The sequence below is a fragment of the Papio anubis genome, chromosome 3 (assembly GCF_008728515.1).
Source record: "Papio anubis isolate 15944 chromosome 3, Panubis1.0, whole genome shotgun sequence".
Taxonomy (NCBI): Eukaryota; Metazoa; Chordata; class Mammalia; order Primates; family Cercopithecidae; genus Papio; species Papio anubis.
Genome location: NC_044978.1, coordinates 23474440 through 23488050, shown reverse-complemented (window position 1 = coordinate 23488050; position 13611 = coordinate 23474440). Strand labels below are relative to the sequence as shown.

At 32.7% G+C, this 13611-nt stretch overlaps 1 protein-coding gene across 2 annotated transcripts in view; it reads left to right on the top strand.

Annotated features, from left to right (window-relative positions):
- The window catches only part of TLL1 (tolloid like 1), a 227149-nt gene that overhangs the window by 145360 nt on the left and 68178 nt on the right, over positions 1 to 13611 (top strand). For both annotated transcript variants that reach the window (XM_031664179.1, XM_031664180.1), the window contains one exon: positions 2420 to 2535. In XM_031664179.1, coding sequence (XP_031520039.1) covers positions 2420 to 2535 — 116 coding nt within the window. The remainder of the gene's footprint in view (positions 1 to 2419; positions 2536 to 13611) is intronic.

Here is a 13611-nt window from a genome sequence, read left to right as displayed (position 1 = left end):
CGTATGCCTCTTTACATTAATCGTCCTTTATGCTTTTACTTTCCCTAATATTATTGCAGAAGTAGTTGTATTGCACACACATTATTACTCTCACAAGAAACACCATTATGAAGTTTATATTATCATGATAGCCATTTTACAGAAGAGAAAACCGGGGTAAAGCTTTTGAGCTTTGCATGTGATAATGTAATTAACAAGTGAAGTGACAATGACAGCATTTAAACATGTCATCTTGACCAGAAGCAGTGGCTCACGCCTTTAACCCCAGCACTTTGGGAGGTCGAGGCAGGCGGACCACCTGAGGTCAGGAGTTCGAGACCAGCCTGTCCAACATGGTGAAACTTCATCTCTTCTAAAAATACAAAAATTAGCTGGGAGTGTTGGTGCATGCCTGTAATCCCAGCTATTCTTGAGGCTGAGGCAAGAGAATCACTTGAACCTGGGCGGTGGAGGTTGCAGTGAGCTGAGATTGAGCCACTGCACCCCAGCGTGGGTGACAAATTGGGACTCTTTCCCCAAAATAAAATAAAAAAAACTTATGTCATCTCATCCACTCACCTTGCTGTCAATGAACAGTCTAAGCATTTGGACTTAGTAGTGTCCACTTTTTTTTTTTTTTTTTTTGCTAATTTTCCTTTAGTTTTTTAAATAATAAAGTTTGACTTTTATATCTGAGAATAAATCAACAAATTCTGAAACATGTAGTAGGGGTCAGCTAGCCTGGGACAATCACATTTATTGAAGAAAATTCACAAGTAATTACCACCACTTGAATGAACATGTTTCTACTTCTTGCATTATAATCAAACACTGTATTATCGACTTATTAATTTTTAGTGTATGTTGTATTTTGTTTAGCATGTATTTATCTCTTAATCAGAACAGTATTGTATGCATACATTTATGGATTAAGTATATGTAATTTATTTAATTGCACTTGAAGAAATTCAATACTGGCATTCTCTGTGGCTTAGTGGGGTTTTAAATTATTACAGAATTTATTTTTAAACTGCTGTTAATTATAGGGTTTTTTTTTTTATAGAAACACACTGAACTCCCAAATAATTGTTTAGCATTTAACTGATCCTACTTAGAAGCACATTGTTTGCATTAATGAAATCTTAATACATTTTCATTTTTCTAAGACTTCTTTTAACCTTACATGTATCAAGTGCCTTGGATGATTTATAGAACAGTGTGGATTTATGTATTCTTGACCTTGAGCTTTTTAATTTTGTCCTAAAGTTGCTTTTACCTCTCTGTTCATCAGACTAAACATTACTCCTACTTTAAATTTATTGTGTTGTACAAACATAATACCTATTTTTCTGAATATTTATATCATATCTATTTTTAGAGCTCTATGCTTTGTTTTCATATTCACTATCTTTCTTTATTTAACACAAGCTATACAGATCCATTTATAATTTATTAAGAAGTTGATGAGATGAGAGTTCACTTGCTGGTAGCTAAGGCCTTGTAATATGATAATAGCTCCGTTTTGATTGCAGTGTCCTTCAGAGGGAACGAACCGTTCTTTCAAATTGTTAAGTGAAGGTTATAAAGAGGACTGGCTGCAGTGGAGGAATTATTCTTAAGTTAAGGATACTTCAAGCAGCCTAGGTTCGTGGCACATAGCATGTCTTGCAAGAGCAACAGGGAAGCCCATTATAGGATGGTGCTGACAATTGGCCTTGGATGAACACAGATCCTCATGCTGTGCAGCTAATAATTTGCTATTTCAAATGACTGAAAATTGGTTCCAGGGAATTAGACAAGCTTAGCAAGAGGAAAATACATAAATTGCTTTTTTTTTTTTTTTAATTTAACCTCAACTGAGAAAAGTAAATAAATGTTTGCATCTTTTTGGAAAATTTGAATCTTCCATGATGTTTATATATATGTTTTCTTATTTTGAAAAAAAAGTTTATTGTGTTTGACATTTTGATATTATCTTTGCTGACTACTCATTAGTTATTACTTAATATTTTTAAAATTTGATATGGTATTCACTTACACTTAGCCTCAATTTAAATCAAATATATTAGTGAAATGTTTCATGTGGTCCCAGAGCCATGTCATCCGGGTATCACTGGCCTGAATCTGAACATGAGCGTGCTTTAGAGTGGCTACTGGCTCCTTGGAAATGAATAAGAAAGGTTTCCATGAAGAAGAATTTTATGAATGTCACATTATTTATCTTATAATCTTATTCGGTGATTCGTCATAGGGATGCCATTAAATATACTGGAATTCCAGTAAGGGACATAAAAAGAAATTTACTTAGAAAGGAAACATCTTCTATAAAATACAAACATTTAGTCTTGTCTAATACCAAAAAAACCCTTCAAGGCTTTATTTATGATATTCATGTCTTTTATGCAAATTAACCAATGGTCTTATATTTTTTTCCTTTCAGCATGTGGAGAAACCCTGCAAGAATCCAATGGCAACCTTTCCTCTCCAGGATTTCCCAATGGCTACCCTTCTTACACACACTGCATCTGGAGAGTTTCTGTGACCCCAGGGGAGAAGGTAGTTTATACTGTCAAGCCCACTATTTTACTCTCATATAAGTACAAAGGTTCATCATCCTTCAAACATAAATTTGCTTTTTTCTTTATTCTTGTTTGATTTTTCAAATAGACTAAAAAGTTCAGAAAATTCATAATGGGAATTTCTTAAACTCCAGGAATTTTTTTGAAATATATAATTTAAAAATTTTTAATGCAGTAGGAGGGTTGAAATAATACATATTATATTCTCAGACACAAATGAAATTGTGGTAAAAATCAGTATCAGAAAGACGCTTAGAAAAATCCCCATATATTTTAAAATTTAAAAACATATATCTAGATGTCCAGTTCAACCAGGACAAGTTATAATGAAAATTGTAAACTATTTTCAACTGTAATATCAGAAAAATATTGAATACCAACCCTGTAAAATGCAAATAGAGTAGTACTTAGTTGAAAGAAAATTCACAGACTTAAATACTTATGTTAGGAAATATGAAATTCAGACCCCAAACTAATGAGCCTAGACGACCATATGAAGAGGTTAGAAAAAGAGCAATAAAATAAAAGATATTTTTAAAGTAAATAGTAAAAGATAAAGTTAATAACATGAAAACAACATATGATAGGCAGTATGAACAAAGTTCATAGTTTGAATTGATTTGAAAAAAAAAAGAAAAAGGAAATGGGTCAGGCGAGGTGGTTCACGCCTATAATCCCAGCACTTTGGGAGGCTAAGGTGAGTGGGTCACTCGAGGTCAGGAGTTCGAGACCAGCCCGGCCAACATGGTGAAACACCATCTCTACTAAAAATACAAAAATTAGCCTGACGTGGTGGCACACAGCTGTAATCCCACCTATTCAAGGGGCTGAGGCAGGAGAATCACTTGAACCCCGACGGGGAGGGTGCAGTGAGCTGAAATCCCACCACGGCTCTCCAGCCTGGGTAACACAGCAAGACTCTGTCAAAAACAAAAGCAAGGCCGGGCGCGGTGGCTCACGCCTATAATTCCAACACTTTGGGAGGCCGAGGCGGGTGGATCACCAGAGGTCAGGAGTTTGAGACCAGCCTGGCCAACATGGAGAAGCCCTGTCTCTACAAAAAATATAAAAATTAGCTGGGCGTGTTAGCACGTGCCTGTAATCCCAGCTTCTCAGAGGCCGAGGCAGGATAATCGCTTGAACCCAGTAGGCGGAGGTTGCGGTGAGCCTAGGTCGTGCTATTGCACTCCAGCCTGGATGATAAGAGTGAAACTCTTGTCCCAAAAAAAAAAAAAAAAAAGAACAAACCCCAGGGAAAAAGATGAAAACATGTTTGATAAAGAAAGATGAAGACTAATAGAGAAAACACAATTATCTAACATTTGGGGAAAAAATTTAAAAGATTATTAGAACCATACAGTCTTTAGACAACAAAATGAGAATAAAAGAATCTTTTGAACATGACATCAATAACTTAAAAACAATGAATAAAATGGGCAAATTTCTTTAAAATATTACAACTAAGTTCTTATTCAAGAAGAAATTAAAAAGTATTTACAATAGCAAAGACATGGAATGAAGCTAGATGCCCATTGATGGTGGATTGGATGAAGAAAATATGGTACATATACACCATGGAATATTATACAACCACAAAAAAGAATGAACTCATGTCCTTGTAGCAACATAGATGGAGCTAAAGGCCATAATCCTAAATGAATCAATGCAGGGATGGAAATTTAAATACCACAAGGTCTCATTTATAAGTGGGAGCTAAACATTGAGCACCCATAGACACAAACATGGGAATAAAAGACACTGAAGGCTACTAGGTAGGGGAGCCTGGAAAGGGGGAATGGGTTAAAAACGACCTATGGGTAGTTTGTACTTTGTCTTTGTTTCTTATTTGCCTGGAAGAACTTAAGTTCTCTCATTAGCTGTGGTGGTCATGCAATTGCAATTTTTTTTTTAAGTTTGATGTTCTTGATGATAACTGAATGGTAAGAGGAGATAATCATGCATATGGAGTTGTCCAGATTTTTGTAATATTCACAGTGGAAACTCTGAATGAAACATTTATGTAACATAAATAATTTTTAGATGCAAAAAGTTACAACTGACTTGGAATACATGAATGCATGCATAGTTCTTGATATAGTTATTTTTAATTTAAAAAGTATAAGTCTGTCGTAATATGGTTATACGTGTTGATCATTTTTTATTTAAGTTCTTTTAATAAGAGTCAGAAAATATATTATGAAGGTCATTCTTACAAAATCACTGAAGAGTGAACTTCAAAAGATACAAATTTTGAGAACAAGTTTAAAGTATACATGATTTTAAAAAGAAAACCTCATAGAATATGAAACGTTTGGGAACAAGATTAATCGAATTAAATTGTTTCATAACAGCAAGTTAATATCTGGGAAAAGCATTTCTCCTGTCCAATTCCAAAACTCTCACCATTAGCATTCAGAGTTAATTTATTTTTCTTGTATGTGTGATTATCTATAAAACTATATTTCCAAAAATATTGTAAATAGGAAGAAAAAATCTATCATATTATCTATTATTTTTCTTAATATTATTTATGATGATTAGTGAATAAATTAGAGTGTTATAAGAATCTAGTGAGCAATTTTAACTCATTTTAGTCCTTGTGTATTTATTATTTTCTTATTTTCTTTCTCCTAATATTTGGTTTCATTCTGCTGGGAATTTAACTCATTAATTTCAAGCATCTTTTATTTTCCAAAGTAAACACTGAAGGCTGTAATTTTCCCCTCAGAACTACTTTACCTGAATACCACCAGCTTAAAATAGAGAATTTGTTATGTTTCAATTCTACTTTTTTGTTACTATTATTTTTTCTTAACCCACATATTTTTTTCAGTAATGTGTTTTTCTTCTTTGCAAACATTATTTTTTCAATCATCCTTTTCTTATTTATCCCTCCTTGAGTCACCTTTAGGTAAAGCGCTATCCTTGTGTGTCAGTTTTTGCAATAGCTTCAGGCTGATAGGACCTTCAGAGTGACTAGTATTCATAAGACTAATCTTTGCTTTAAAAATATGTTTTGTGCAATGGTTGGGTGCATTCATCTTAATTGTGATGGTCATATATTCTGTATATTATTGTTTTGTCTGTTTGATTTATCGGATATTTACAAATATTTGTCACTATGGTAGATTTGTTCATTGCTCTTTATAGCCTTTTTAATTTTTGTTTTATATATGTTTATGCTATATCATTTTATACTCATGTTTACAATATTTTATCCTCTGATGTATTAAACTATTATCACTGTATAATGAATTTCTTTATTTCTAGAGATGGTTCAGGTTAACACTCTATTTTGTCTATTATTAATAAAGCTGTACTTTATTATATTATAAAGTTCTATAATTATCTTTTAATTAATATATTTGTCAGGTATATCTTTGTCCTGCTCTAGACATCTAGACATTCAATCATTTCCAACCTTTTGTTTCAGGTATCTAATTCAGTTTATTTTTATTTAATCAGTGGATGGCAGGTTTTGTCTTTAATTACAGTGCTTATTGTAGTTCTATTTATTGTGAGTATTGGTGTGTTTTAGGCAGTATACAGTCCAGTTTATTTTTTGTTTAGTCCATGATGGCAGGTTTTGTCTTTAGTCAGAATGCTCACTGCAGTTCTATTTATTGTAACTATTGGTGTGTTTTTATTTCTTATTTGCATTTTAATACATCCTTTTTTTTGTTCTCCCCCTTTGCCTTCTTATGCATTGAATTACGTTTTGTTTTTTTCTCATTTCATATTTTTCTCTCTACTGGTTTGAAAGTTTTAAACGTATACTCTATCATTTGGTACTCTCTTTCTACCAGCTTTCTTTCTTAATCAAGTTATATTTCATTTGTATCTTTAGCCTCTTCCCAATTCAAGAAAGGATCTTATCCCAATTCAAAAAAGGATCTTAAAACATATAAGATTATTCCCTTTTTGTAAGATATTGGTTTGCATGTTTGTTGATACCTTTTTTTAATCACACAAATGAGATACTCTTGCCTTTTGCACTTTACACTAGTTTTACATGTGCAAATACTATCATGGATTTTTATTATTTATTGTGGTAAAATAAACTACAATATTATTGTGGTAAAAACTACATAACATAAAATTTGCCATCTTACCCATTTTTAGGTGTACAGTTCAGTATGTTAAGTATATTCACATTGTTGTGAAACAGATCTCCAGAGCTTTATCATCTTGCAAAACTGCAACTCTATACTCATTAAACCAAACAAATACCTTTCCCTCCATCCCTTTGCGCCTGGCAATCATCATTCTACTTTCTGTTTCTGTGAATTTGAGAAACCTCGTATGATTGGAATCATAGATTTGTCCCTTTGTGACTGGATTATCTCACTTAGCATAATGCCCTCAAGGTTCATCCATGTGACATGATTTATTTTTTAAGCCTGAATAATATTCTGCTGTATGAATACACCACATTTTCTTTATCCTTTCATTCATTGGTAGACATTTAGGTTGCTTCTACCTCTTGGCTATTGTGAATAGTGCTGATATGAATGATATGAACCGGGGATTGCAAATATCTCTCAGAGACCCTGTTTTCAATTATTTTGATTATCTATCCAGAAGTGAGGTTGCTGGATCATACAGTAGTTCCATGTTTAATTTTTTGAATAACCTTCATACTCTTTTCCATAGTCATTGCATTATTTCAAAGTCCTCGCTAAGAGTGCAAAGGGGTTCCAATTTCTTTCCATCCTCACCAACACTTGTTATTTTCTGTTGTTTTGATAGTAGCCATCCTACTGGGTGTCAGGTAATATCTCATTATGATTTTGACTTGAATTTTTCTGATGACTAGTGAACATCTTCTAGTGATAACTTGAGCATCTTTTTGTATGCTTAATAGCCATTTGTATATCGCCTTTGTAGAAACGTTTATTCAAGTCTTTTGCCTATGTTTAAATCAGATTATTTGATTTTATCTTTCAACTGTAGAAGTTTTTATATATTCTGGTTATTAAGCACTTGTTAGAGATATGATTTTCACATATTTCCTCCTCTTTCACAGGTTGTATTTTCACTCTGTTGATTGTGTCCTCTGATGAATATAAGTTATAAATTTGATGTCATACTACTTGTCTACTTTTAGTTTTATTGTCTGTGCTTTTGGCATCATAGCCAAGAAATCATGGCCATATGTAATGACATGAAGTTTTTACCCTATATTTTCTTCTATGAGTTCTATAGTTTTCCAGTCTTATATTTAGGTCTTTAATCAATATTGTGTTAATCTTTTAATGGTGTGAGACAGGGTCAAACTCCATTCTTGTACATGTTGATGTCCAGTTTCTTCAACACCATTTGTTAAAGATGTACTAAATGTTTTTATTCAGCATTCCTGCTCATGTTTCTGACTTCCATTATGGCTTATTTTGGTCCTGCCTATAGCTTACATTATAGATTTTTTTAAATTAACATTTTGTTTTTTCTGTTTGAAAATGTGGAATTTTTACTTGAATTTATAAAAGTATAGTTTCACTGGATATAGTTGGCTGCACATTTTCCTTTGTTGTAAATAAAGCTTGCAAAAATAACTTCATTTCAAACATTTTTGATGTACAATTTTGCACATTAAAGTTATCAAAAGAGATTTAACGAGCACTAAAAATTTAATAAGTTAATACCCATATAAAATGAATGAACAAAGAATTACTCATAAAATGAAGCTGCTTAAGATGATTTCTCAAGGCAGTTTTCCCAAATTCTTGGATACCTCTCATGTAGTAAAATGTATCTTAAACGTATTATAAATCAATGTGAAGTCTATTCATTTATTTTTTAAACAAGTAAAATTCTGAAAGTCACATCTCATACAATCCAAAAAAACAGAACTATATATAGCTCATTATATGAATATAAACACATGGCTATTATATAAATAAGTTAAATCAAGCTGTATCATTTATAAATTTTATAAATTATGGCAATTGCAAGGTCTGGTTTTTTGTTTTTTTTTTTTTTTTTGAGATGGAGCCTTGCTCTGTCACCAAGGCTGGAGTATAATGGCATGATCTCAGCTCACTGCAACTTTCACTTCTCAGTTCAAGCAATTCTTGTGCCTCAGCCTCCTGAGTAGCTGGAATTACAGGCGTGCACCACCTCACGTGGCTAATTTTTGTATTTTTAGTAAGGACAGGCTTTCACCATGTTGTCCAGGCTGGTCTTGAACTTCTGAGCTCAAGCGATACACCTGCCTTGGCCTCCCAAAGTTCTGGGCTTACAGGCATGAGCCACCATGCCTGGCCTTAGGTTCTTTTGATTCCAATAATATGAGAGCATTTCAATGTTATAAAATATGTTAATTTGAAAAGTAATAGGTCAAAATTTAACAAAAACCTGTCTCAAAATTTCCACAAATACTGAATGAATTAGAATTCAATGTATGTTTGATGATAAAGAATTGAATAATTAGGAGTAGAAGGAATTTTTAAAAAATACAATAAATAGAAAAAATCTAGTGTTTCTTGAGTGCCTACACTATACTAGGTGCTGTGCCAAGCTTCTCTAATCTTCTCAGCACCCTACTGAGGTTAGTACTCGAATTATCTTCATATTACAAAGAAATTGAAGTTGCGAAAGGCTTGAGTAACCTATCTAACATCACACAAGTGGCATCTGACATTTGGCAGAGCTAGTTTATTAATTTTTTCTTTAGTTATAGAGAATATGTTTTCTTTTCTCTAAAATCAAAATAATCAACCAAAAATTGCTTAATTTAATACTAAAGGTATTCAAATAAAAACAAATACATTAAAATATAACATATTTTAGAAAACTAGAAACTTTGCTGTGGGACTAAAATAAATGGAATAACACATCATGAACTGAAATGTAAAAGTGTAGTATTATAAATTATCAGTTCTTGTCAAATTAACATATAATAATTCCAAATTAAATTCCAACAGATTTTTGTTTTGTACCAGGTCAAATTTTTCTAGAGTTTATCTTAAAATAGTTGGAAAATTCACAAACAATGGTAATGTGGGGGAGTGGATTGCACTATCAGAAAAACATTATGAAGCCTCAGTAATTCAAATTCTGTGGCAATGTCAAAAAAGTCTTCTGTATAAATGGACAAACTGAAAAGACCAGAATTATGCCTGAGGGCATAGAAGACTTCTGTCATATACTTATAAGGATCATTTTTCAAACAAATTGGGAAAATGGATTTTCTCAGTAAATAATACTTAAATCATTTTAAAGGATATGTGAAAAATTAAACAACTTTTACTTCATACTGCATATTTTTCTAAAGAAAACAGTGCTTTATTTTCTTTCTGAAAAAGGTATGTTGAATACATGAGTTGAAAATAAGAAAATTTAAAATAACTTGTTCAGATTATCCACATAAAATTGTTTTTATAAAAATACAAAAAGCACAAATAAAAATGAAAACGAAGACTATTATAACACATAAGGTTGAGGGACCGTTGAGTCATTCATATGTAAAGAGCTGTTATAAACCGATAAGATTCACCCCCCAGCAGAAAATGACTGAGAAAGTAGAAAATTCAGTGAAGTATCAGTGCAAATAGATATTTAATTAGTATATCAAGTTCTTTAATCTTTTTCTTTATCAGAGAAATGCTATTTGAACTAACAATAATTTGGCATGTTTCACCTGTCATATTGGTAAAGATGGAATTGAATGTTAACATCAAGTGATCATAAAGATATGCAACTTCTTAAAGTAGAAATTACAATAACCTTTCAGAAGGACATTGAGCAATTTGTATTACACTTTACAAAATGTACCTGCACTTTTGCCCAGATATTTATCCTAGAGCAATTATCTGAGTGTGTGCAAAGGTAGCTGATTATTATAATAGTGAAAATTGGAAACAAAATAAATTTTGAAAACTTAAAGAAAACTCTGATTTGAGAAAATGTTTACAATATATTATGAAATATTTAAGGCAAATCAAAAGGTAGTGGCATGAGAAGTTCTGTATTTTAAATTATGTACATTAGAGACAAATTTATGGAAGAATATATAACAAAATGATGCTTATCTCTACTTGCTGAGTTTGCAAATAGTTTTTATGTCTTCTTTGTTCCTTTAAAAAATTATCTGCAATAAGCATATGTTATTTTGGGCAAGAGAAAAATATTCTCTATAGTAAATATGGTCATTGTTCAACAATAATGTGAATGTACTTAATGTGCAGAACTGTACACATAAATATGGTTAAAATGGTAACTTTTACATGGTGCACACATATTATACCACAATTTAAAAATAAGGGTTTCAGTTCACATGCATATCTTTCTCAGATTGAGCCTTCCAAGGTACAGAGGGATTTCTGTTCAATCTAAGGCTATTCTTCATGTCGCGTGGTTCATGCTGGCAACAATTCAGAATGTGCAGCTAAGAGGGTAGCTGTGTTGAGCTGATAGAAGGGCACAGTATTGATTCTTGCATCCCTTAAAATTGACTAACCTTTGAACAAGGTCAGTCAATACTATGTCTTGAATAGACTTAATACTTTCTATTTTCCTGTATAACCCATTTAGAAGCTATTGATTATTTTTTGCAGATATTTCTTTGTAATCACTCATCTATGATTTACACATATGGAGTCAATTCACAATAGTATATTTATATTGCCAAAGACATTGCTTCAATTTAGCAATTACTGCATAAATACATTCTTATTCTATTAAAATAGATGTATCTTTTGATGTGTGAAATAAGTTCTTGCTATTATAAACTTATAACCTAGTAATATAATGGTTCAACTTTGAAAAATAACTGAAAAAAGAAAATACAATTTTTCACGGACTTTAGGAAAGCTCAAATCTTGTTGGAAGATCCATGCATGACTGAAGAGATGGTAGCATTCCATAAAGATTTTGAGCGACATGAAGAATTTCAAGGAACAAGGAAGGGGAAAGTAGAATCCACGTAGAATTATGTTCACTTTAAGTAAAGGAATGGGAATAGAGCTGAGATTGGAATACTTTGTCAGAGCACAATAGCAAGAAGTTAGGGATGAGTGGGATGAAGCTTATGTGCTTGAGATCATGAAAGATGAGGCAGCAAAGTTGGGTTATTACTAGAGTCATTGATTCCAAAACCCTGATGGGAAGCAAACTCTATTGAGATTACCGTGGCCATAAAGTATAGGATGAAATGGAGAAGAGTAAAATTAAAAGCCAAAGTACATCTTGTGAAACTATTACATTATATTCAGAAAAGAAGTACAGCCAGCATTGATGGCGAAAGAGGAAAAAGACGGGATATTATAGAATATCATCTATGGAATTTGACAATTAACTAGATGTAGGAGTGCAGTGGGAATTTAGGAAAAACAAGTCTTAGTCCATTAATGCCCCTATAACAAAGCACCTAAGACTGAGTAATTTACGGACAATAGAGATTTATTTCCCAGTCGCAGAGGTAGAGGCTGAGAAGCCCAAGGTCAAGGTGTCTGTAGATTCAGGTATCTGGTTAGTTCTCACTTTCTACTTCTTGCATTTTCACTTGGCTGAAGGGTTGGAAGGGACAAAGGGATAAAAGGATGAACTTGTTTCCTCAAGCCCTTTTATAAGGGCACTCATCTCATTTCTAAGGGCAGAGCCCTCCTGGCTTAATCAGCTTCCGGTGGCCTCTTCTTAGCACCATCACTTTGGGATTTAATTTCTAACATATGAATTTTGGAGGGACATACACATTCAAGGGAGAGGTATAAATAATGTTCTGATGAATAGTGAGTGATGATTCATCAAAATTTCAAAGTCAGATGTTATCACATAGGTTTAAGCAGAAAAAATATTTAATAGAATAATTTGACTCCTGGTTTCCACCTGTCATCAAACTGATGTTTGTATGTTTCGGAGCATAGATAGAATAAGGAAATGGAGTAATACTTTATTTTATGAATTTTTTCAGGGTTTATATTGTGAGGAATGTCTGAATATATACCATGAAATAGTAATATGTAAGAATCTTAAGTGCTTTGGGATTACCTGAGTATTTTTCTCCACATCATTCAACTAAAGTCTTGCGAGTTAATTCTGGTGAGATAAGCCTGATATCGTGACCTTCTGTTTACAGCAGTAAGATTCGTTGAACCTCGGAATGTTTAAGTAAACCAGCAAACTGAGAAGTTAGAACTTGAACCCAGGTCTTCTGACTCCCAATCAAGAATAGCTTCCAGATGTAGAAAAAGTTGTATTTTTTTTCCTATAACATGATACAATTTCAGAGCTGAACAAAACCTTAATGATCAGTTATTTCAGAGACTGGCAAACATTTCTGGAAATAACATACAGTAAATATACTTGTTTTGCAGGCTACACAGTATTTGTCACAAATACTGATTGCTAACACTGTAGCATTGAAACAGACATAAACAATGTGTGGTAAAGGAATGGTTCCGATAGAACTTTTACAGAAACAGGCTTCAGGCAGAATTTGATCCATGGGTTATAGTTTACTGATCCCTGATTTACTCTCTCTGTGCCTTATTTCTGAAGAAAGAAAAATATTGTCACTCTAGAAAGTTTGTTAGACTTGTCCAGGTTTCTTCTGGCTGTAGCATAGCAATCTATTTAATCTTGATGCTTTTTTTTAAATCTAATTGGCAAGGTTTGTACATTCTCTATCCTCAGCCTTATAAGGTATGGTGCAAATATTATGCTAATTGGCCTTTTTGTGGTGCTCATGGAATTTGTTTAATTGTGCTGAAAAAAGTTCATTGATTATATATATCTTTCTCTGGAGACTCGCAGACATACAGTCCCTTGAAATGTTGATCTGCCTTTCTTCAGGATTCTTCACTCCGCAGCATCGGAAAACAAAGTCTTTAATAAGCACAATTGGCAGCAGTGGCATCTATTCAACGTTGCAACTTAGACTCCTAACAGTCACAGGAAATCTTAAAATTGTTCCCTCGATCTCATACTCCAAGGGAGCTATAATTAATTTTGAGTTGTTACTTATACTTAAGTCAAAAATAAAATATTTATAAAGTTGTGTTTTGTATTTTTCATTTGATCATTCTTTGGGGAAAGATGCAATATGTTTACATAA